This window comes from Pleurodeles waltl, chromosome 10 (genome assembly GCF_031143425.1).
Source record: "Pleurodeles waltl isolate 20211129_DDA chromosome 10, aPleWal1.hap1.20221129, whole genome shotgun sequence".
Lineage (NCBI taxonomy): Eukaryota > Metazoa > Chordata > Amphibia > Caudata > Salamandridae > Pleurodeles > Pleurodeles waltl.
Genome location: NC_090449.1, coordinates 451,186,388 through 451,212,948, shown reverse-complemented (window position 1 = coordinate 451,212,948; position 26,561 = coordinate 451,186,388). Strand labels below are relative to the sequence as shown.

Sequence of the window (26,561 nt, the reverse complement as noted above, 5' to 3'; positions counted from 1 at the left end):
CAGAGTGACAAAGGCACTCACCCCATGTGGCCAGCAACATGTCTGGTGTGTGGCAGGCTGGTAAAACTAGTCAGTCCACATTGGAAGTCGGGTATGTTTTCAGGGGGCATCTCTAAGATGCCCTCTGGGGTGTATTTCACAATAAAATGTACACTGGCATCAGTGTGCATTTATTGTGCTGAGAAGTTTGATACCAAACTTCCCAGTTTTCAGTGTAGCCATTATGGTGCTGTGCAGTTCGTGTATGACAGATTCCCAGACCATATACTCTTATGGCTACCCTGCACTTACAATGTCTAAGGTTTTGCTTAGACACTGTAGGGGCATAGTGCTCATGCACCTTTGCCCTCACCTATGGTATAGTGCACCCTACCTTAGGGCTGTAAGGCCTGCTAGAGGGGTGACTCATCTATGCCATAGGTAGTGTGAGGTTGGCATGGCACCCTGAGGGGAGTGCCATGTCGACTTAGTCATTTTCTCCCCACCAGCACACACAAGCTGGCAAGCAGTGTGTCTGTGCTGAGTGAGGGGTCCCCAGGGTGGCATAAGACATGCTGCAGCCCTTGGAGACCTTCCTGGCATCAGGGCCCTTGGTACCAGGGGTACCAGTTACAAGGGACTTACCTGGATGCCAGGGTGTGCCAATTGTGGAAACAAAGGTATAGTTTTTAGGGTAAGAACACTGGTGCTGGGGCCTGGTTAGCAGGCCTCAGCACACTTTCATCAGCAAAGGCAAAAAGTCAGGGGGTAACCATGCCAAGGAGGCATTTCCTTACATCAAGCATTAAGTGAAGAATGGTAAATGACCTGTCCTTCCCTTTACTAAAATTTCATATCGCCATAATCTCAAAAGAGATCAGTGAAGTTAATGATAGTTATACTGAAGTGCTGTAATCTCACCAAATGAGATTTCCATTCCCTTTCTTTCCTTTGTAGGACTGTGTAACTTTAATTGTTTGCCTTTTCTTGAGAGAGATCAGTCATTAAAATGGTTAACAGGATGATTTAGCACCTCTCACAAACAAGCAAACTAATTTTGGTGACACGTTTTAAGTTTTTTTTCACATCTGCAATTTTAAGCAATATTGTGTGCAAAATGTTTTATAATGAGTGTAGTCGTAACTAATTAATGATGTTGAACTCAAAGCAAATAAATAGTAATGTTGAGTAATAATGCATTTGAGTTATTCCACATTTTCATGAAGACAGTCTTTTCTTAAAATGGGTGCAGTTTATAGTGATTTGCTCATTCTGCTGCTCCCCCTCCCAATTAAAGTCTCCCTGCAAGCCTTCTCTCCCCAGAGTTTCTGCAGAAACAGAGCAATGTAATGTAAATTTAGAGAGCATGTGTTGTGAATCAAACTTTTCATCTCGTTTTTGATGTAATGTTTTGAAGGACTGTCTGAAGTTCCAGTAGTCTTGCTAGCCCATTAATCTAATGGTCTTTGTTAGAGAAAGTTTCATATTGTGTTTTGCATCTCTGGATTTCTGTTGCTGTGGAAGGTCATGGAGGATTCTTGATAAATGTGCTGTTGATAACCATTCTATGCTGCAACCGCAGTTTCTTCATCATTGTTTATGCACAAAATATGTATAAAAATCCCTAGTTTTATGTGGATAGGAATGTCTTAATTTTCCTCATTGAACTTTGTCAATTCGAATGAGACTTTCATTTTTATCACATCTCTTTAGACTTCCTACATCAATTAGAAAAGCTATCAAAGTTCGTTATGGACCTGACAAATATTGATTCTGATTTCAGATTTTGTACCTCTGTATTTGTGCCTTCATGGCGAGAATTAATTTATTCTGTATTGCCGATTCTAAAACTTTGGAATAACTTTCTTTTCATTGACCTGCAACTCCGTCCGTGAGTGGTCCCAGTCACGTTTTTTGATTTGCTCTAACTGGTTGGGCCTGGGTTTGTGCAGAGTGGTATCTCTTAATGCAGGATCAAAGATGTGGGAGCCAACTTTGGATCGACCAGGTCACAGGCCACGGAGTGGGAAGCCCTTAAGGCTGCCTTCGGGGCCTCTTTATTGGGTAGACTTGTGGGGTCAAGAGACAACTTGTTGTGGACATTGAAAGTCGAGAATGGCGTCCCTACACATGTCTGCCATTAGAGGTAAGGTGGTACATATTCAACGGGACCTGCAGGACCTTTGGGCATCTCTGGATAAACATACCTCTTACAGACAGCGACTGCATCGGGAGGGGGCTGAGTCTGGCCGACTGTTGGCCTGGATACTATGGTGTGGACAAGAGATTCCACCTATTCTAAGGATTTTGGACCCGGATGGGTGGGTGCTGATGCAGTGCTGCGAGATACTGATGGCTCTTGTATCACTTTTCGTACTGTATTTAGAGAGTGCGAGGAGGTCTGTCCTGACAGAGAGGAGAGGTTTTTAATGGGGGTGACGCTCCCCGTGTTGCACCTGAGGCTGCTCGTGACCTTCATGTGGACATCGCCCTGGAGGAACGGAGATCTGCACTCTGGGATCTGAATAGAAATAAGACCCCCGGGGGAGACGGATTCTTCACCGAGTTTGATCCGGCGTACTCCATTGTCCTTGGGAAAAATAGCTGTGAGTCTTCTCTGAGCCACAGGCCTCTTTTGCCCTGACCCAGACTATGTGCGAGGGCATCCTTAGCCTTATGTTGAAGCTGGCAGGAGACCCTAAGGATCCCTCCTCATACTGATACAGACCCATCACTATGATTAACACTGATGTTAAAAACTACTGCAGGGAGTCATTCGTACTTAGGTCCATGAGGACCAGTGCAGATATATGCCCTCATGCAGCACAACCCTTAACCTGCGACGCCTGATCCACGTCTTACATGAGACCGCGGAGTCGGACCAAGACCTTGCCCTCATATCATTAGACATCGAGAAGGCATTTGATACTGTGTCATAGAGCTAGCTCATGAGAGTGATTCAGAAGATGGGCTTCGGCCCAGTCTTCCGGGAGCGGGTACAACTGTTAAACTCATGTCCTGTTACCCGCATCAAGGTTGGGGGGAATTTCTGAAGCTTGGTCGATAAAGCGGGTCACCCAACAGGGATGCCCCCCTCCCGCCATTGTTATTCGCCTTGGCCCTGTAACCATGGCCATCCCACTGTGCAGGGAATTGGGGGCATATGCATAGGTGAGATATCCTGTATTATTTCATTACATGCAGAAGACATGCTGTTATAGTCCACTCTCCTATTGAGGCAGAACCTGTGCTGATGTAGCACCTGGAGAGCTTTGGGCGTGTTTCGGGCTTACGGAAAAGTCTTAGGAAAACACTGATATTTCCTCCCGGATGGCTACCTGTACTACCACAGGACTAACTGCCAGACTTGGGGGACCAATGGAAATAGGAGGGTTTCAGATGCTTGAGCATAATTATCACCAGGACTGCGATGGATCATTAGTGCAATAATGTAGACCGAGGTGAGGGGGGCGGGCAGGGGCAGAACTCACAAAATCTGTTTATTTCTGGAATATGCTCCCACTGTCGGGCATAGGGAGGTCGGCAGTAGTAAAAATGGTCTTCCTTCCTAGATGTCTTTATCTAGTGCAAAATGCACTCTTCCTTCTGTACAAGAATTTTTTTCAGACCCTGGATAGTCTGCGTGTCTCTGGGGTACGGGCAGGGAAAAGGAGGAGGGTGACCCTATCAGTCTTAAAAAGAACATGGAAGAGGGTGCCTAGCCATCCCAGACGTATGTCTGTATTATGCGGTGCATCTCCAACATGCTGGGGATTGCTTTGATGGGAGGGGAGGGTAGAAACCTAATTTCCCTATTCTACAGAGCTCTCTGAGGGGATCAAACAGGGACTTCAAGACAAGGGCTGCGTGGGAGGCAGATCTAGTAGGACCTATTGAGGACTCAGATTGGAGCCATGCGTGCAGTCTAGTGAAAGCAGTATCCTTTGATAATCAGTTTAAACCACTGTTCTTCAATTACTTGCATTGCCCTTGCATAATACCGGCCAGATTCAACTGTATTGATCCTGGTAGCAGGATGAGCTGTGCCCGTTGTGGAGAGGAGGGGACCGCATTCCTGCATCTAGCCTGGTACTGTGCGGAGGTCCATGAGTTCTGGGAGGTAGTGGTACCCTGCATCTCTATTGCAGTAGGTGCAGATATCCCTGTGACACCTGGTGTATACCTGTCGGTACGCATACAGCAGCCCAAGTGATGCAAGATCTCATAAACTCCTTCAGTTGCCATTGCTATTGTGAAGAGTAGAATAGCAATGGGATGGATGGCGTGCCAAAGGCAAGCCCCTGTCTGAGCCTGGACTGGCCCATTGCCACGACCCCTGGCCTTCCCTCTCCCCGAAGATACACCATTGCTGAGCTCTACACGCTCGACCCCGAACGCCTCAACCAACACTGCCATCGCACTGACCCATGCTCCACCTGCAACCACTGTCACTTCACCTGCCACAGCACACACACCAGCCCACCGACCAGCCCCACCCTGAACACACCACACACACTACCTGAACTAAAACACCCAACTAGTGTGTGCCCTTCTCAACACCCGCTCACAATGCAAGCATTCCACCGCACTGTGGGGCCTCATTGCTACCCTCACACCTGATATTGTCTTCCTCACCGAGTCCTGGCTCAACCCCACATCCGCCCTAGACATTGCCACAGCAATCTCTGACAGATATAAAATCACTCACCAGAACCTCACTAACAAGCTGGGAGGAGGGACAGCCATCATCCACAAAGAGACCATACAGTGTACCACCACCAACCCCATGCAACATCTCAACTTCAAGCTCCACATGGATGGCAAAACAGCCATCAGAGGCACCTTGCATACCGACCCCCAGGCCCGCACTCCCAACTTCTGCAAACACCATTGCAGACTTCATTGCGCCCCCAGCCTTGGACCTGGATGACTACATCTTTCTCAGTGACCCAAATGTGCACATCGACGACACCAGTGGCAACACCACTGCACACCTCCTCTACAGTATGAGCAGCCTCGGATTGACCCAGATCGTCCTTGCTCCTACACACACCGCAGGGCACAAGCGGGACCCCTTTTTCACCTCCAGCAACAGTGTCAAATACAGCCATGTCACAGAACTCACATGGACCGATCACTTCATCGTCCTCTTCAACATTTCCAGACCCCACACCTCCACGCCCAAGATGATCAGCACCCCCCACCAGAGTTAGAAATAAATCTCAGAGACCAGATGGGCAGATGCCTTCAACACCTCTAACCCCGCGACCACGACCAACCTCGAACAGGGAGCAAAAAACTTAAACCGCTGGATCACCAATTGCGCCAGCAGCATTGTCGCCATCAAGAGCAACATCCAGAGAAAATCCTCCAGAAAGGCCAGCTGGTACACCTAAGAACTCAGAACAGCAAAACAAGACAGCAAACAGCTAGAGAGGAGACGGCACACCATCAAGGACACCTCCAACAGAGAAGCCTTCAAAACCTCCTTCAACCTCTACCACTGCCTGTTGAGGGCAACAAAGAAGATGGCCTTTTCCACACGCATCAGAACCTGCACCAGCAACACTAAGGAACTTTTCAACATCGTTAAGGAAATTTCCAACCTGACTGCCAGCAAAAACATCATCACACTCTCAAAGGAGCTGTGCAAGAGCCTCACACTTTTTTCCTCAACAAGATCACAACCATATACAGAAACTTCAAACCCACACCTATGGACTTCGACAGGTACGCCACCACCATAAATGACATGAACAAGTGGCACTGACCATCTGTAACATCCTCTCCACCCAGGACATCACCTCAGTCATGAAATCTATCCACTCTGAAGTTCCCATAGACCCATCCCCGCACGACATCTTCAACCTTGGAAACCCAAGGATCGGTGAGAAACTCACCACCCTGCTCAACACCTCTATCACCAATGCAATATTTCCCACCTCCTGGATACATGCCAAAGTGAAAAGACTACTCCGACAACCCTCAGCTGACCCCAGCAAAACCAAAAACTACTGGACAATCTCCCTGCTTCCATTCCCAGCAAAGGTACTGGAAAAGATCAACAACAATCAACTCATGACATACCTGGAGCAGAACCAGCTATTCAGCGCCTCCCAATCCGGCTTCTGCAGCAATCACAGCACCGAGCTGCCAGGATCACAGCCACTGAGGACATCCGAACCCTCCTCAACCGAGGAGAAACAGCGTTGGTCCTCCTCGACCTCTTGGCAGCCTACGACCCTATATCCTACCACATGCTCATCGAAAGGCTCCACCACATCAGCATCTAGGGAGACACACTCAGATGGATCACCCTCTTCCCCACCGGAACAATCCTGAGGATCCACCTTTCAGCTCTGAACCCAAGGAGATCACCTGCAGCGTCCCCCAGGGCTCATCCCTCAGTCCCACACCCTTCAATGTTTATATGACCCCGCTGGCCAACATCGTCAGATCCCATGGTCTCAACATAATTTCCAACACAGATGACACCTAACTCATCCTCTCACTCACCGATGGCCTCTCCACCTCTAGAACCAACTTCCACAGGTGCATGACAAGCGTCATTGACTGGATGAAGAACTGCGTGCAGCTGAACACAGACAAGATGGACGTACTGATAATTGGCAACCGCAGCAACACATGGAACAACTCCTGGTGGCCATAAAACCTAGAACCTGCACCCACTCCCTCCGACCACACCAGAAACCTCAGAATCATCATTGAAAACAAGCTCACCATGAAATCACAGATCATTGCTGTCTCCGCTGTCTGCTTCATCACTTTGCGCATGCTATGTAAGATCTTCAATTGGGTACCTCAACACAAGAGGCACACAGTGACACAGGCCCTCATCAGTAGCAGACTGGACTACGGCAACACTTTCTATGTAGGAATCTCCACACCCCTTGTACAGAGACTTCAGACCATACAGAATGCCACAGCTAGACTCATCCTTGGCCTTCCTCGATGAACCCACTTCACACCCCACCTCCGGTAACTCCACTGGCTGTCCGTACAGAAGAGATGACAATTCAAGCTGCTGACCCATGCACACAAGGCTCTACACAACCAAGGACCTGCATTTATTAACCACCTCCTGAACTTCCACCAACAGTCGAAGACCACGTTCTGCCTCGCTTTCACTTTCCCATACTCCCCACATCTACCAAAGCAGAAATGGAGGATGCTTCTTCTCTCACATCGAAGCAGAAACCTGGAACAATCTCCCCACGCACCTCCGGACCATCATCTCACTTCCGGAATTCGCAATGGCCCTCAAGATCTGGCTGTTCGAATAAGCCGCTGAAACCTGAAAAAAATAGGATACCCTATTGGGTGATTAGCCACGCTTTATAAATTCTGATTGATTGTTTGATCAAGGTACCGAGTGAGGTCTTATGAGTTAAAGATGTGCTGGAATGGGGAATCGCTGAGGAAAATCATGAGGCTCTGCCATACTGATGACAAGGTAACTGAGGACTTGTTGGCCTAGGAAAAAGATATTGTATTCCTTTAATAAGCATAATGATATGCATGCAGACTCTGACCTGGGGGCCCCAGAGGAGTGAGGACATACAACGTCACTGTATGTAAGAGAGCTGATATAGCCAAGTGAGATTTGTTTGTATTCGTAGTGTTTATAATCAACTTCTTGTCTTGGCAGCTAAGATGATCGTTCCAATATGGTGGACTGGTGTTTATGCCCCTAAATTTCATAATGTGATACCGGTAGCTGTTACCGTGCACTCTGTGTTGTGTTGAAATACAAAAACACATCAAGGTTTAAAAAGAAAAAAAGAATGTTGGAGCTGAATTGCCAGAAATAATTGTAGGGTATTCAAAATATTAGGGTTCAGTAAATTATTGGGGTTCAGGTCTCACATTATGAAGCCGCACTCCACTAGCCTGCATTGTGACTATATTCAAAAGTATATTTATTTGGTCTTAAACATGCTTTTTGGAAAAACTTCGAAACTTTTAAATGTGTAGTCTATCTTACATTTGCTACTGTGCTCTTCATCTTGACATTCACCAAGATTGTACTTGTAACAAAAATAACCTCATCCACATCCCACTCACTAGAATACCTCCACGCCAACTTCTTCAAATCATGGTCACCAACATGCACTCAGTAATCATGCCCCCAGTATCACTGACATCGTCAAACACCACAACCTAAGCACTCTTCATCACAGAAACCGGGTTCACACCCTCCCCACCCACTAGGCACATCATCCAACACAGACTGCACATGCCAAAACGTAAGGGAATTTCCACTCATACACAAGTCTACGTGGCCATGCACCATCTTCAACATGGCCACAATTAAGATTTTGAGCTCCACTCCTATCATTTTACACTCTCAGCTGGCAAAACCACATTCATTAATTTTATCTACAAACCATCCAGAACCCACAAGGACTTCATATCAGGAGTGCCCAAAATCAACATTTGACTCCATCACCAACACCATGAAGGAAGTCCTTGACTTCCTATTCAACCCCCAGAACTAAAACACCACATCACCACCTTAAATCACTCCAAAGGCAACATAGTGGACCTCATCCTCTGTGCAGCCGTCAGCATCCACTGCCAGCACATTAACCAGACTGATCATCTCACCACCCCATTCGTATTCACACTTGCCACTCCGCACCATGAATGGCAGTAGAAAAAGGAGAAAGTTCCATTCCACTCCTTCAAAGACTTCCAATTTAAAGAACCCCAAGAATCTACAGAGACACTAAGGCCCTCAGCAATGGGCTCAACTACTACACCACCACTCTTAAGTCAGCAGTTACTCTTGTGCAAACAAGAACAAGCACAGCACAGCCTCATCCAGGAGAACAGAGAAAATCAAACCTTTCCTCTCCGAAAGTGTTCTCTCCAGCCAGTATTCCATTATAACCACAGCTAAAGTTACCTACTACATGAACACCATCAATGGATCAACCAGCAGAAGCAAAAGGTTCTAAACTATGTCCTCACCATCCCATAACCCTATCCTACCTTCATAGACAGAAGCTGCACAGCTATCAACCTCTTCTTCACAGAAACCTAGTCAGAGGTAACATTACTAGATCATCGTCGTCTACCCAGCCGCCGCACCACTAACTAGTTATCCTTCAACATAGTGTTCCACACAAACCTCACTCTGACCTTGTTCAAAGCTACCACCTACAAAGATGACATATTTCCCTCCTCCATCATCAAGCCTATGCAAATAGTAGCCCTCACATCCATTTGCCACATTTTCAACACCTTGCTAACCTAGGGCACCATCCTAGACCGCCTCAAGACTGGACAGATCCTCCCCGTGCTGAAAAGTGCAACACTCGATTTAGCTGTCTGTGCCAACTTTCAACAAACCCACCTTTTGTTATAAAAATCGTTGGAGAGGCAGTTGCCACCCAGCGTAATTAACACATCAGAAACTATAACCTGTCAGTTGGGATTCAGACCTTGCTACTGTATTTAAACAGCTGTGCTTCAAGTATTTAATGGCACTCACTTACAATGCCACAAAACTTAAAGTTGAGTCCTATTGTTCCTTGTCCTTTCTGCAGATTTCGAAACTGTCTACCATCCATCATTCATCTACACGTTGAAAACTCACATGGTCTTAACTGGCACACTCCTACAATAGCTTACATCCTACCTCACCAACTGCCAGCAACTCATTCAGAAAGCAATTACCAGATGCCAGACTGTCCCTGCACTTTCAGGGTCTCCCAGGGCTTCCTCTGGTCACCCACCGTTTTCAACATTTAGAAGGAACCCTTGGGATCCACCCTTGAGTCCTTGCAGAAAGCAAAATCCAGGTCTACCTGTATATGACAACACCCAACCCTATCCCACGATGTTCTCAAACAATGATATACAGAAACTCAACGCCTGCCTCAAACCCATTTGATCCGGGAGGGCAGCAAACCACCCGACGAAATACCAAATCATCCTATTTTCCAACAATGCCATGTGTTCTGATTCAGTCATGACTCCAACTTGAACCTAAAGGACTTAACACCTCAGCTGTCAGAACAGTCGAAATCCCTCTGATTCACTTTCTCTCCATAAAAAGGAAACAATTTATCTCAGAAGAACGCTTCAGCAGAAGCCTTCAAGCACTAGTCCTCCCCACCTTGATGGAGGCAGAGGTATGCTTAACAGCATCCCTCATTCCCCTGAAAAGCATGTTTCACGCAACAGCATTGCTGATCAAGGGGGTGAAGAAACCTGACCACATCAATATTGCACCAAAATATCTACACTGGTTACTCTTTCAAGTCCAGACCAACTTCGAGATCAGCTGCATCACCTACAAGGCTCTCTACAACAAAACCCCTGTCTACCTAGCTAATAAAGTGTCAATTTCTGTTCCGTGCCAGATTAGGAGTTCCAATATGGCCAGATTGAAAACTAAACACTACAAGAATAAGAAAACAAGCCTTCTCAATATATACATCGGGATCTGAAACACATCCCTGCCAACATCAGAAAAGCCCAAACTCTCTTCCAATTCATAAAGAAACTGAAAACACACTTCTTAAAGTAAAGTTCCCTCAAATGGGCTGATTTATGACCCCTTCTATAGCTCTGCCACCTCTCTTTGTCTCCCTCTCATATGTCTCCACTGGGTCTTACCCCCTGTACTGTGCTTCGTTGATAGGCAACTAGGTCGCCTCTTTATAAATACCAAAACACATATGCACAGAAAGGGATTTAAGGTAAAGTTAAAATAATGCCATTGTAGTGGAAAATAATTTCAAAAGGAATTAGGAACACCTGGTTGCTAATATTTATAAATACTGTATTTGCTGCAAGAGATTATTTTCGGTGGTTACCCAGGGCAAAAAATAAGCTAGTTTTGTGCAACGTTTTGAATCTGCAGTGGCAAATAAGTAGAGCCGTCAAGGCTGGCACACCAGTATATTGTTTTGGGGACTGGGGTGAACATACCCTGAGCTAGTCTTGTCCCCTACGCGGAAATATGAATTGTGCAAATTCAGGTACAACTTGTATATGTTGTTTCCGTGATGGAATGCTTCCGGGGGAGATTTGGAGGGGTTGGCGGGGCGGAGTTGACTTCGTTTAAAGGAACGTTTATTTTTTGTTGTGTGCATTAGTCGTGGTGATTTAGCACAGCAGCTCAGCCGCAGTATGAGGTTAGCAAGACCTTTGTATACAGCAGTCTGGGGTTCCAGTATTAATGACAGAAAAAGTTTGTCTGGGAACCGCTGCAGGAACTATCTTCATTGCGACTCCATTGCCAATGTCACAATCTGTGCGCAGCGCCGAAATAAAGAACGCTCATAACAGGAAACATAAATTGCTATCCAAGTCACATGTTATATGTATCTAACAACAATATGCACAAAATATGCTCTAAGATTCTGCACACACGCTCTTGTTTGTGTATTAGAGTAGGTGTTTAGTGTGCAGTATCCAGATTGAAGCGTTACTTAATCAAATGGAAAGGTGGGAATACCTTCTTAAAAAACCTGGTTTATGGAAAGACGTTTTATTCTTTCATACCTCATCCTTATTGTATAGTCGGAAGACTTGCGTTATGAAGAGAGCTTTTGATATTAAGGATACAGTGAGGAATGCAAGTCCAAAATCTGATTGTCTGACCCAGGATACGTTTTTCTAGGGCAGGGGCAGAAATTGGTCCCGGAAGAGGAGGAAGATGACGAAGAGAGTGCAGAGGAGGATGGTGAAGATAACGATGACGGTCTGCCTCCTGGTAATCACTTATCTCTGCCTTTTTTCTGCACTTGTAATACATGCTGTACAAAGACAACACTTGAGAGTGTTCAGATGAAGATCTGTTAAAGTAGTACCTCTTCATCCTTCATTATTCAAATGATAAAGCTGTGCCAGGGAAAACTGGCAGCAGCTTGGATCTTTCAAACTACCTCTTACTTTTTCAGGTGTGATCCTCTTTTGTTAGAGCAATGTACATGGACAGAAGATTCATGTTTCACAAGGGGTTTTCACCATATTTTTGCCCAATTGTTTCAAACTGTGTGCCATTATTGTTATTGTTGAATGTGTCTCATAGCTGTGCCTTCCAGAAGAGTTCGTTGATACTTGTCTGGCTTTTGAAAATTGTTTTCAGACACCTTTATTACTGCACTTCTGCTATCTTTAATGAGCAAAAATGTGTTCCTTGTATACTAATGATGATCTTGTTGGAAAGAGTGAAGATAAGACACAAATTGTTTCAACACCAAATTATTCATTAATAATGCAATTCTTGCACCATCCCTAGTAAATATTTCTAGCATAATGTAAATGCTTCCTATTACATTGACTTATCGTGACTCTTATAATGACTGTCAGTCTTTAATAACTGCTCAAGTGTAAACCCATAAGCTCAGTTGCAAGATAGGAATTGCATCGGTGGGCAGGAAAAAGTTCAGTGCCGTTTTTAATGCTCAGAGATTTCATAGGTTACCTCGCATATCTGAGATGACATATTTCTATAATAATTATAGCTATGATCTCTACTTTCTCTAAAGAATACAGCCCTGTTACTTGACCTTTTCATCATAACCTGAGTCCCCATTCTATTATTTAAGACTTTTCAATGTTTTATTAGCATTTGGCAGCCTGCAATAACATATTGTGGAGATGGGTTAACCAAATCGCAGGAAGTGACAATGAATGGGTAGATCCAATGCAGTGTATTTTTTGAGTGACTGCACGAGGAGCCGTTAGGAAAAGAAATCATAAGTATCAGCATTTGGACAACCTCTGCTTGCTGAAGGGGAAAGGGACAGGGCCTAGAAAGAGACAAGTAGCACCAGTGCAAGACGCACGAAAACTCCGTGAAACCAGCAGTAGAGACACTATTGTGAAGCAGCTAGTAATGCCTCATGGTGCTCTCTCTGAAGCACCTATACTGGACAGGAGCACTCTGTAGTGGAAATTGTTGCTGTAGGGCGAAAGAATACTTGGGCAGATCGTTGTGTTCTAGGACAGGTTCTTGCAAGCTCCCCAGTGCCCTGAAATGGAAGCATTTGAAAACAGAATCTCTTATTACTTTCCCATGTAATTCCATTCGGAGCCAATTCTGGCTGAATGCGATTAATATCCTAGACCGAAAACCCTCAATAATTGATTGTCTAAAACCCCTAAGCATTACACAGGACAAAACGCTCAACATACAAGCCAGTATAAACACACAGGCTAGAAGTGCCGACACCAGCAAAGACTCCAAAGTTTCAAATCTTGCAACTCAGAATCTCTCTTTAGAGCAGTAGACTGATCCCCAGTCCTATCCAGACTCAAATATAGGGTTTCCTTATTGTCAGGAACTCCAGAGACCATTAAATGCAGCCCTAAATGCTGCTGTGAGGCTAGTCTCTGGAAGCCAAGCTGTTATGAACCTGGTCATCCCCAAATGACTTCCCATCAAAATAATGATTATATTCAAGATGAGCTGTATTGTACATGAAGAACACAAAAGGATGATGGACGGAGTGCTGAAACTTTTCAGACCCTCACCCCCAGTCACAGATCTGGTTAAATTCATTGTTCTTTTGTTCACCATGCCACCCCAGTTTGGACCCAGCCAGATGCAAATCAACCATAACCTGTTCTCCATGGGACAGTCAAGCCCGAACTGCCAGGCCAAGTCCTCCCTGGTCTGGAAACAAGGATCCTGGGACCGGTTTCAGGGTATCAGCCTTCATCAGCCAGGCTAGCTTGAATCCAGTGGCATGTTCCTTCATTCATAACGCAAGTTGTTACTGCACTTATACTCAATAAGGGTGCTTAATCTGCCAATTAAAAATTTGGACTGTGCATCTGCACTTGCCTGCACAATTGCTCTCAAGTCTGCAGGCTCTGTCTTCTTGATTGTTGATCTTGCATGCAGGCGGGAATGGCCTTTTATTCTCACATTGATTGTCTGCTTTTGCCCCCTGATTTTCCCCTAAGCTGGCAAGAGCAAAGCAAAAATGCAAAAACCGGGAACAAAACTAGAGAAGGGGTTACACTCCTGGTGATAAAATAAGTTCTAAAGAGGCGTTGAAATCTAATGATAAATGTACTAAAGTCACCAGAGCTGATTTACTCAGCAAGAGTTTAACATCATCAAACTCTTCTGATGGCTACCTTCTGACTCCTTAGGATTGCAATGCAGTGATCAACCCTTCCTCTGGAGGGGAAACAGGCATTACAATGCATTCATAACCACGCATGACCGTTAAAACGAAACCTTTACCACGCTTATGCCCTTTTCACAATTTTTTTCCCCATGAATATGCCTTCAACAGGCATGCCTTTACAATGAATTTAAAGGCATATGTGTGGTAAAGGTTTTAAAGGTAAGTACAGGTATTAAGTGTGTGTATTTATATACATGGGTTTTTGGGTGGTAGGGGATTTTTAAGGATTATGGTAGGTATTGGTTTTTGAGTTGTATGGGCATTTTTATGTTTTAGGGTGGGTATGCGTTTCTGGGTGGTAAAGGCTTTTTTCGGTTTTATTGTGGGTATGGGTTTTGGGTAGGAAGGGCATTTTTAGGTTTTATGGTCTATATGGGCTTTTGGGTGGTAAGAATGTTTAGGGTTTATGCTTGGTATGGGTTTTTGGGCAACAGGCATTTTTAGGGTTTGGGGATGAGTATGGATTTTTGGGTGGTGAGGGCATAGTTAGGGTTTATGGTGGGTATGGGTTTTTGGGTGGTAAGGGCATTTTTAGGTTTTAGGGTGAGTTATGGGTTTTTGGGTGTTAAGGGCTTTTAGGGTTTAGTGTTGGCATGGGTTTTTGAGTGGCAAGAGCATTTTTAGGTTAAAGGATGAGCATAGTTTTTTTGGGTGGTAAGGGCATTTTTATGATGGTAGGGATTTTTGGGTGACACAGTGAGATATGCCAGGCCCGGTGACCTACCTCTACTGCACACAGCCAAATGCCGTGCATGGTGCCCTGTGACCTACCCCTGCCATGCACGGTTCAGTGGTTATAGAGGGTGTTGCCAGGCCCTGCAGCCAACCCCTGCTGCACACGGTCGAAAGTCTATGTAATGTTGGGTGGCTGTAGGAGTTGGCCACAGGCCCTGTGGCCAGCCCCTGCCGCACACGGCAATAGGCACCGGGTTGGTGGTGTTATTGGGCTGTTGGACACTGGACCTGGCAGTAGGTCACTATAATTCACACCCTCGCCATGCATTGCTAATTACCCCAGATATTACAGCACTCTTGACATCTTTTATAACACCATTGACAATGCCACTAACATTTGTAGTAACATTATTGACGTTCCTGTAACCTGTGTGTGTTTGTATGTGTGCGTATTTATATATATATATATATATATATATATATATATATATATATATATATATATATATATAGTTCGGTCGCATGTGTAGCTGTAGATACACATTCTGTGCATTATCCTGCCATCTAGTGTTGGGCTCGGAGTGTTACAAGTTGTTTTTCTTCGAAGAAGTCTTTTAGAGTCACAAGACCGAGGGACTCCTCCCTTTCGTCTCCATTGCGCATGGGGGTCGACTCCATCTTAGATTGTTTTCTTTCCGCCATCGGGTTCGGACGTGTTCCTCTTCGCTCCGTATTTCGAATCGGGAAAGTTAGCTAAATATCGAAAATTCAATGGTATTGTTCGCGCTCGGTACCGGTTTAGTGTTAGCGTATCGACACCGATAGTAGAAGCGCTCCGGCGGCCCTTCGGGGCTTCCGCTCTTCAGCAGGGCCTGGTCGGCCTGACCACATCCATCGACGAAACTAATGGACCGGACCCCCTTCCGCTTTTGTCTGACGCGCCACTCAAAGTATCCTTATACAGACCAACACTTGGTCTGTAATCTGTGTCTATCACCAGAACACAGGGAGGATACTTGTGAGGCCTGTCAGGCATTTTGATCGAAAAAGACCCTACGCGATCGAAGTGCCAGAAGACTAAAAATTGGCGTCGACACCGAGGGAACAACTCTACGTCGAAGAGGAGGAAAGAATTTCCATCCTGGGAACGGACTCAGATGATTCCGAAAGTGAGCGACCTGCGACGACGCAGAAAACAGTGAGTAAAACTGCCCCGTCCAAGACTCACACAAAGATCGTAAAGGCCAAGGGGATGCCACCACCAGCAGGCCATGGATTAACCCATCAAAAAGACGGTGACCAAACATCGGCACCGAAAAAGGCCAAAGAACTGCCGAAGACATCCAACTCCTGTCGAAATTCAGGCTCCGAACGATGTTGGCACCAAGAGTTCGACTCACCCAAGGTGAGAAAAGTTAGGTCGGAACCTAAAAAGACTTTCTTGGAAGCTTCGGTAACGAAAAAAGTGGCTTCGGAGCCGAAAAGAAGCTCTTACAAGAGCAAGGACTTTCCGGCCAAATGCAAAAACACAGATTTGAGCAGGAGATAGGTATGGGGGAACCAGACCAGACCCAAAGGAGATTGCATATCCATAAAGAGACTGGGAAAATTCAAACTCTTCCTCCAATTAAAACTAAAAGAAAGCTGGCATTTCATCAGTCAGAAATGCAGCCAAAGGCAAAGGTGGCAAGAGATAAAACACCACCACCAAGGTTTTCGCCACAACGTTCTCCACTGCATTCACCACAGCTGTCCCCGGTAACAACACCCCCAATGCAGTCACCGACCCATACAGGGATGACACAGGATGATCCGGATGCATGGGACTTATATGATGCTCCGGTATCAGACAACAGCCCAGATTGTTACCCAACAAGGCCGTCACCTCCAGAGGACAGTACTGCATATACACAGGTACTGTCAAGGGCAGCTACATTCCACAATGTAGCAATGCATTCAGAGCCAATAGAGGATGATTTCCTATTCAACACCTTGGCGTCCACCCACACTTCCTACCAGAGTCTGCCAATGCTCCCAGGCATGCTCAAGCACGCAAAACAGGTCTTCCAGGAGCCTGTGAAAGGAAGGGCTATCACACCTAGGGTGGAGAAAAAATACAAACCTCCCCCAACGGACCCTGTGTTTATAACACAACTTACACCAGACTCTGTAGTTGTAGGGGCAGCAAGAAAGAGGGCAAACTCTCAATCATCAGGAGACGCTCCACCGCTTGACAAAGAGAGTAGAATGTTTGATGCAGCGGGCAAACGGGTGGCAGCACAGGCAGCCAATCAATGGCGGATCGCAAACTCGCAAGCCCTACTGGCTCGCTATGACAGGGCACACTGGGACGAAATGCAAAACATTATACAGCACTTGCCCAAAGAACACCAGAAACGTGCCCAACAGGTTGTTGAGGAAGGACAAGCAATAGCCAACAACCGAATAAGGTCCGCATTAGACTCAGCAGACCCAGCAGCACGAACAGTTAACACTGCAGTAACCATTCACAGGCATGCATTGTTACGAAGCTCATGATTCAAGCCAGGAATCCAACAAGCTGTGTTAAACATGCCTTTCAACCAGGAACAATTGTTTGGGCCGGAAGTGGACACAACAATTGAAAAATTAAAAAAGGACCCAGACACAGCGAAAGCCATGGGCGCGCTCTACTCCCCACAAAGCAGAGGCACATTTAGAAAGCCACAATTAAGGGGGGGGTTTCGTATGCAAACACCAGAACCTTCCACCTCACAAACCAGACCCACCTATCAGGGACAATACCAGAGAGGAGGGTTTCGAGGCTCATATAGGGGTGGACAATTCCCAAGAGCAAGCGGAAAATTCCAGACCCCTAAAACAAGTCAAACCAAACAGTGACTTCAATGTCACAAAACCCCAACACTTAACACCAGTGGGGGGGAGACTTACTGCATACTACAAAAACTGGACACACATAACTACGGACGCCTGGGTCCTAGCCATTATCCAACATGGTTATTGCATAGAATTTATAAATTTACCGCCAGATGTGCCCCCAAGAGCACACAATATGTCCAACAACACTTACACCTGTTACAACTAGAAGTCCAAGCATTGTTACAAAAACAAGCAATAGAGTTAGTACCCAACCATCAAAAAGGGACAGGCGTCTACTCCCTATATTTCCTAATTCCAAAGAAAGACAAAACGTTAAGACCCATATTAGACCTCAGAACACTGAATCTCTTCATCAAATCGGATCACTTTCCCATGGTAACACTTCAAGACGTGGTTCCCTTATTCAAAAAAGAGGACTACATGTCAACATTAGATCTCAAGGATGCCTACTTTCACATACCCATACATCCTTCCCACAGAAAATACTTAAGGTTTGTAATACACAGCGTACACTACAAATTCAAAGTGTTACAGTTCGGGATAACAACAGCCCCAAGGGTATTCACAAAATGTCTTGCAGTAGTAGCCGCTCACATAAGGAGACAGCAGATGCACGTATTCCCGTACTTAGACGACTGGCTAATAAAAACCAGCACTCAACAACAGTGTCTTCTTCACACGCAATACCTTATAGAAACTCTACACAAACTAGGGTTTTCTATAAATTACCAAAAATCACATCTGCAGCCATCCTAAATACAACAATACTTAGGAGCAACACTCAACACACAAAAAGTGGTTGCAACTCCAAGTCTACAAAGGGTACAAGTGTTCCAAAATATAACATTGAATATACAGCCAAACCAACACTACCAAGTGAGGTTTGTAATGAAACTTCTAGGCATGATGTCTTCATGCATAGCCATTGTCCCAAACGCAAGATTACACATGCGGCCCTTACAACAGTGCCTAGCAAAACAATGGACACAAGCACAGGGTCAACTCCAAGATCTAGTGTTGGTAGACCGCCAGACACACTTCTCGCTTCAATGGTGGAACCCTATAAATTTAAACCAAGGGCGGCCATTCCAAGACCCAGTCCCTCAAGACGTGATCACAACAGATGCTTCCATGATAGGGTGGGGAGCACACCTCAACCAGCACAGCATACAGGGACAATGGGACAATCAACAAAAACAACTGCACATAAATCATTTAGAACTGTTGGCAGTGTTTCTAGCATTAAAAGCATTTCAACCACTGATAGCCCACAAAAACATTCTTGTCAAAACCGACAACATGACGACAATGTATTACCTCAACAAACAAGGAGGGACACATTTGTCACAACTGTGTCTCTTAGCACAGAAAATTTGGCATTGGGCAATTCACAATCACATTCGCCTAATAGCACAATACATCCCAGGCATTCAGAACCAGTTGGCCGACAATCTCAGTCGAGATCACCAACAAACACACGAATGGGAGATTCATCCCCAGATACTACAAGATTACTTTCTACGCTGGGGAACGCCAAAAATAGACCTATTTGCAACAAAAGAAAACACAAAATGCCAAAACTTCGCATCCAGGTACCCACACCCTCAGTCCAAGGGCAATGCGTTATGGATCAGTTGGTCAGGGATATTTGCTTACGCTTTTCCCCCTCTTCCACTCATTCCTTATCTGGTAAACAAACTAAGTCCAAACAAATTCAAAATAAGACTTATAGCACCAACCTGGGCTCGCCAACCGTGGTACACAACACTGCTAGATTTATCAGTAGTACCTCACATCAAATTACCGATCAGACACCCGAATCCAGCATCGCTCAATCTAGCAATCTGGCTCCTGAGATCTTGGAATTTGGACATTTAAATCTTCCACAAGAATGTATGGAGGTCATTAAACAAGCTAGAAGACCCACTACAAGACATTGCTACGCAAACAAATGGAAAAGATTTGTTTACTACTGCCACACTAATCAAATTCAACCACTGCATGCTTCCGCAGAAGACATTGTAAGCTACTTATTACACTTACAAAAGTCTAAGCTAGCATTCTCTTCAATTAAAATACATCTCACTGCAATATCTGCCTATCTGCAGATTACACATTCAACATCGCTTTTTAGAATTCCAGTCATCAAAGCATTTATGGAAGGACTAAAAAGAATCATACCCCCAAGAACACCACCAGTACCTTCGTGGAACATTAATATTGTATTAACACGACTCATGGGACCACCATTCGAACCCATGCAGTCTTGTGAGATGCAATACTTAACTTGGAAGGTAGCCTTTCTAATAGCTATCACATCACTTAGAAGAGTAAGTGAGATACAAGAATTTACTATACAAGAACCCTTTATACAAATACATAAACATAAAGTTGTTCTCCGGACAAATCCCAAATTCTTACCAAAAGTCATATCGCCGTTCCACCTAAACCAAACAGTGCAACTCCCAGTCTTCTTTCCACAACCAGACTCAGTAGCCGAAAGAGCCTTACATACATTAGACATAAAGAGAGTACTAATGTATTACATTGACAGGACAAAACAATTGTTTGTAGCCTTCCAAAAACCTCATGCAGGTAATCCTATATTCAAACAAGGCATTGCCAGATGGATAGTTAAATGTATTCAAACTTGCTATATCAAAGCAAAAAGAGATCTACCTATTAAACCAAAAGCGCATTCCACTAGGAAAAAAGGCGCCACAATGGCTTTTCTGGGGAATATACCTATTACTGAAATTTGTAAGGCAGCCACCTGGTCTACGCCTCATACATTCACAAAGCATTACTGTGTAGATGTGTTAACAACACAACGAGCCACAGGAGGACAGGCTGTATTAAGAACATTATTTCAAACAACTTCATCTCCTACAGGCTAAGCCACCGCTTTTTAGGGGAGGTTACTGCTTATTAGTCTATGCACAGCATGTGTATCTGCAGCTACACATGCCACTGAACGGAAAATGTCACTTACCCAGTGTACATCTGTTCGTGGCATGAGACGCTGCAGATTCATATGCGCCCTCCCACCTCCCCTGGAGCCTGTAGCCGTTGTTAGTTGAATTAGATCTGTAAATTTGTAAATAAATATTATTTTAATACACATTATGTACATACACACCTACTCCATTGCATGGGCACATATAGTATACTCTCACCCTCAGCGGGGAAAACTATCTAAGATGGAGTCGACGCCCATGCGCAATGGAGCCGAAAGGGAGGAGTCACTCGGTCTCGTGACTCGAAAAGACTTCTTCGAAGAAAAACAACTTGTAACACTCCGAGCCTAACACTAGATGGCAGGATAATGCACAGCATGTGAATCTGCAGCGTCTCATGCCACGAACAGATGTACACTGGGTAAGTGACATTTTCTATATATATATATATATGTGTGTGTGTGTGTGTGTATTCGGTGACATGGGTAGCTGCAGATACACATGCTATGCATAGGTTCCGCCATCTAGTGTTGGGCTCGGAGTGTTACAAGTTGTTTTTCTTCGTAGAAGTCTTTTTTCCGAGTCATGTGATCGAATGACTCCTCCCTTCGGTGATAGTGCGCATGGGCATCGACTCCTTTGTGAGATTGTTTTCTTTCCGCTGTCGGGTTTGGACGTGTTTCCTCTCGCTCCTAGAATTTCGATTCGGAAACGTTATAATAACTCTATTTCACCGTCGATATTGTTTTGATCGCGTTTCCATCTGTAATCAAGCCGATAGTACCATTGGAAATGAGAAAACGCCCTTTTTGGGCGCACGCTCCAACTCGAGCCTGTTCAGGCCTACCACGTCGGAGCCTGATGGATCCGGCCCCATTCCGATTCTGTCCTTGATTCCACGCAAAATTCCCGTATGCAGATCAAAACGTGGTATGTAATCTCTGTCTCTCTCCCGAGCATCGAGAAGAAGACTGTGAAGCTTGTTGGTCGTTCCGGTCAAAAAGACACTGCGTGACTGGAGAGCGGGGAGACTTGAAATGGCATCGAAACATACAGAGTACAACGCTGTAGAAGAAGAACAGCACAGACGGCAGTTTCGATTTAGGACACAGACTCTGAAGCAGACTCGGATGAAGACAGCCATCCCATCACTGCGGCTCAGCATGTGAGTACAACTGCCCCTACGCCCACTTCCAAAAGACCTATTAAGGCTTTGGGTGCACCACTGCCAGAGAGCCACAGTTCCACCTGAAAGAAAATCGTTGGCGACTGACCTTCAAGTTCGGCGCCGAGGAAGGACACACCCGTTTCGATGCCGGACTCAAGTAAATCTCTTAAAAGCTCCACATCCGAGCCAACGTCCACACTCTTCGGAGTTGAAAGTTTGTCGTCCGGCTTCGGAGCCGAAACCACAGACTGTATTTTTGGGACTGAAAAAGCTGTCCACTTCGGAGCCGAAAAAATCTTTTTATACCTAGGAACAAGGACTTTCGAGACGATTGAATCACAGCTCAAAGACATTTGATGATCAATTTTCTAAATTGCCTAAAACATCAGAATATATTTCTTAAGAATCAGATATTCAGCCTATACTTGAAATCATGGACGCCAGACAAACAAGGATACATATCCAAAGAGAGACTGGGAGGATCATTGCTTCACCTCCTCCACAAACCAAAAGAAAGTTGGCGTTTCAAGAAAATCTTGATACTGTTCCACCACCAGCAAAAATCTTTAAAAGGAAGGAGAAACCACAACCTTTACAAATTTCTCCACCACATTCGCCACAAGTTTCTTTCTCACTACCACCTGTTAGCCCACCACCATTGCCTTCACCAACGTACTCCCATACATATTTGCATGGTGATACAGTTGACCCCTTGGATTTGTATGATCCTGATCCCATACCACTAAATGACCGAGAACTCTATCCTTACAAACCTTTGCCACCAGAGGATAGCACAGCATATACACAGGTAATTTCAAGACTAGCTGCGTACCATGGGGTACAGATGCATAGTGAGCCTTTGGAAGAGGATTATCTTTTCAATACATTGTCCTCCACTCACTCACAATACCAGTGCTTGCCAATGTTGCCTGGCATGCTCAGACATGCAGGCGACATATTTAAAGAACCTGTTAAGGCTAGAATTTTTACACCATGAATAGACAAAAAATACAAGCCTGCACCAACAGACCCAGCTTACATCACGCAACAGGTACCACCAGACTCTTTTGTCATCGGTGCTGGTAGGAAAAGAGCCAATAGCCAATCTTCAGGGGATACCCCTCCCCCGGACAATGAAAGCAAGAAGTTTGATGCTGCTGGTAAGGGGGTATCTACACAGGCAGCTAACCAATGACGCATCGCCAATTCATAAGCCCTACTAGCAAGATATGACAGGGCACACTGGGACAAAATGCAGGACTTCTTAAAATACCTGCTAAAAGAACATCAAAAGAGGGCTCAACAAATTGTTGAAGAAGGTCAGGCAGTACGAAACAACCAAATAAGATCTGTAATTGATGCTGCAGATACAGCAGCTAGAAGCGTAAATACTGTCATAACCATATGTAGGCATGCGTGGTTATGATCTTCTGGTTTCAAACCAGAAATCCAACAAGCAGTGCTTCAATCTGCCATTTCATAAAAAAAAACACCTATTTGGTCCTGAGGTTGACACAACAATTGAAGAACTCAGGAAAGATTCTGACACTGCAAAGGGTAAGGGAGCTCTATATACTACACCTTATAAAGGCTTCTTTCGTAAACAACAATTTAGAGGAGGTTTCAAGCCCCAATCTGCAGACGCTTCCACCTCACAACCTAAACAAGGCCAACAGCATTACCAAAAAGGAGCATTTAGAGGCTCTTATAGAGGTCAACACTTCAGAGCCAGAGGCAAATGTCAAGCCTCAGAGTGTCACCACTCCAACAAAACAGTAACTTCCTCAGTATACCATAACACCACACATCTCCTGTAGGGGGCAGACTGCAGCAATTCCACACCCAGTGGCAAAATATCACCATAGACCAATGGGTACTTTCAGTTATCCGCAATGGTTACTGCCTAGAACTCATTTCTACTCCTCTAAACATTCCCCTTTGTTATCACAGGGTGTCCCCAGAACACAACATGCTGTTACAACAAGAGGTACAATCACTACTACTAAAAGAAGCAAAAGAATTGGTTCCAAATCTCAATATGGACCAGGGGTATATTCACTATACTTCCTCATTCCCAAAAAGGATGACACTCTCAGACCCATTCTAGGTCTCAGACCACTAAATCTATATGTCCTGTCAGAACACTTTCACATGGTAACTCTGCAGGACGTCATTCCACTACTACAAAAACAAGATTACATGACTGCATTAGATCTCAAAGATGCATATTTTCATATCTTCATACATCCAGCTCATCGAAAATACCTAAGGTTTGTGATAGCGGGAAACCATTACCAATTCAAAGTTCTTCCATTTGGCATAACAACAGCTCCAAGGGTTTTTACAAAATGTCTAGCGGTAGTAGCAGCTTACCTGAGAAGACAAAACATACATATTTTTCCTTATCTAGATGATTGGCTAATAAAATCAAGCAATATTATACAATGTCAGCAACACACTCAATACACAATGAAACCCTACACACATTAGGGTTCACAATCAATTACCAAAAATCTCATCTTCAACCAACACAGCTTCAACCTTACCTAGATGCTATTCTCAATCCCCAGAAAGACTTAGCCTATCCAAATACACAAAGGATACAAGCTTTTCAAAATCTCATACCACAAATACAGCCAAATCAACATTATACTGTAAGGTTTATCATGAAACTATGGCATCCTGCATAGCCATAGTACAGCATGCAAGATTAAACATGAGAACACCACAACAGTGCCTCTCACAGCAATGGTCTCAAGCACAGGGTCAATTGCAGGATCTAGTGTTGTTAGACCGCCAAACACACAAATTTCTTCAATGGTAGAATCACAATTTAATGAACGTCGGTCATTTCTGGACACTGTGCCTCAGACCACAATAACAACAGATGCATCAATGATAGGTTGGGGAGCTCACCTCAACAACCTCACCATACAAGGGGAATGGAGTTCAATACAGTTAACTTATCACATAACCCATTTAGAATTGCTAGCTGTATTCCTTGCCCTAAAAGATTTTCAACCCCTTCTCAAGCACAAAACTGTTTTGATAAAAACAGACAATATGACAACAATGTATTATCTGAAGAAACAAGAAGGAACACATTCATCTTAACTGTCCCTTCTAGCCCAAACAATTTGGAAATGGGCAAATCACAATTGCATTTACTTGCTAGCAGAATACATCCCAGGGATACTCAGTCAGCTAGTGGACCTGCTAAGCAGGACACAGCAACAGATACACGAATGGGAGATCCACTCTCAGGTACTTCAACAGTACTTTAAAATGTGGGGAACACCAGAAATAGACCTATTCACAACAAGCGAAAACACAAAATGCCAAAACTTCGCATCCAGGCACCCACACCTTCTGTCCAAGGGCAATGCTCTATGGATCAATTGGTCAGGGATATTTGCTTATGCTTTTCCCCCTCTCACGCTAATTCCATTTCTGGTCAACAAACTGTTTCACACCTTTCTCACTATGATACTCATAGCCCCCATGTGGGCACGGCAGCATTGGTACACAACACTCCTAGATCTGTCAGTAGTACCTCATTGCAAACTTCCAAACAGACCAGATTTGTTAACATAAAACAAAGGTCAGATCAGGCATCCCAATCCCACTGTTCTCAACTTAGCGATTTGGCTCCTGAAATCATAGAATTTGGATACTTACAACTTCCATTAGAACGTATGGAAGTTCTGAAACAAGCACGCTAACCTACGACTGGACAATGCTATGTTAACAAGTGGAAATGTTTTATTTACTACTGTCAACCTAAAAATATAGACCCACTTAAATCATCAATACAAGATATTGTATGCTACCTACTTCATTTATAAAAAAAGCAAATTTAGCTTTCTCCTTTATTAAAATTCATCTCACTGCCATATCAGCATACTTGCAAACTATACAACATACCTCTCTCTTTAGAGTTCCTGTTATTAAAGCCTTTGTGGAAGGACTAAAACATATTATTCCACAAAGAACCCCACCAGTTCTTGCTTAGAATCTAAATATTGTACTCACAAGACTAATGGGACCACCATTTGAGCTCATGCATTTGTGTGATACTCAGTTTCTAACTTGGAAAGAGTAGTTTTCTTCATAGCAATTACTTCATTAAGAAGAGTTAGTGAAATAGAAGCATTCACTCTGGAGGAACCTTTCTTCCAGGTATACAAACATAAAGTAGTACTTAGGACTAATCCAAACATCTTGCCAAAAGTAGTTTCTCCTTTTCACATTCACCAAACAGTAGACTTGCCAGTCTTCTTCCCACAGCCCGACTCAACTGCTGAAAGAGCTGTTCATACTCTTGACCTTAAAAGAGCTCTAATGTACTACGTTGATAGAACAAAAGAGTTTAGGAAAACTAAACAGCTTTTCGTTGCTTTTCGTTAACCACATAAAGGAAATCCTATCTCTAAACAAGGATTAGCTAGATGGATTGTTAAATCCATCCAAACATGTTACATTAAAGCAAAAAGCCAACTTTTAATAACACCTAAGACACCTTTCACTAGGAAAAAGGTGCTTCCATGGCTTTTTTAGTTAACATACCAATGGCAGACATATCTAAAGCTGCCACATGGTCAGTCCACATACATTTACTAAACATTGTGGATGTATTTTCAAAACAACAGGCCAATGTTGGTCAAGCTCTACCTAAAGCTTTATTTCAAACTTTCAAACTACTTCAACTCTTACGGGCTAGCC

At 44.4% G+C, this 26,561-nt stretch overlaps 1 protein-coding gene across 8 annotated transcripts in view; it reads left to right on the top strand.

The window, feature by feature from the left end:
• The window catches only part of LOC138261611 (uncharacterized), a 909,500-nt gene that overhangs the window by 265,733 nt on the left and 617,206 nt on the right, over positions 1–26,561 (top strand). For all 8 annotated transcript variants that reach the window (XM_069210725.1, XM_069210726.1, XM_069210728.1 and 5 more), the window contains exon 5: positions 11,636–11,728. In XM_069210725.1, coding sequence (XP_069066826.1) covers positions 11,636–11,728 — 93 coding nt within the window. The remainder of the gene's footprint in view (positions 1–11,635; positions 11,729–26,561) is intronic.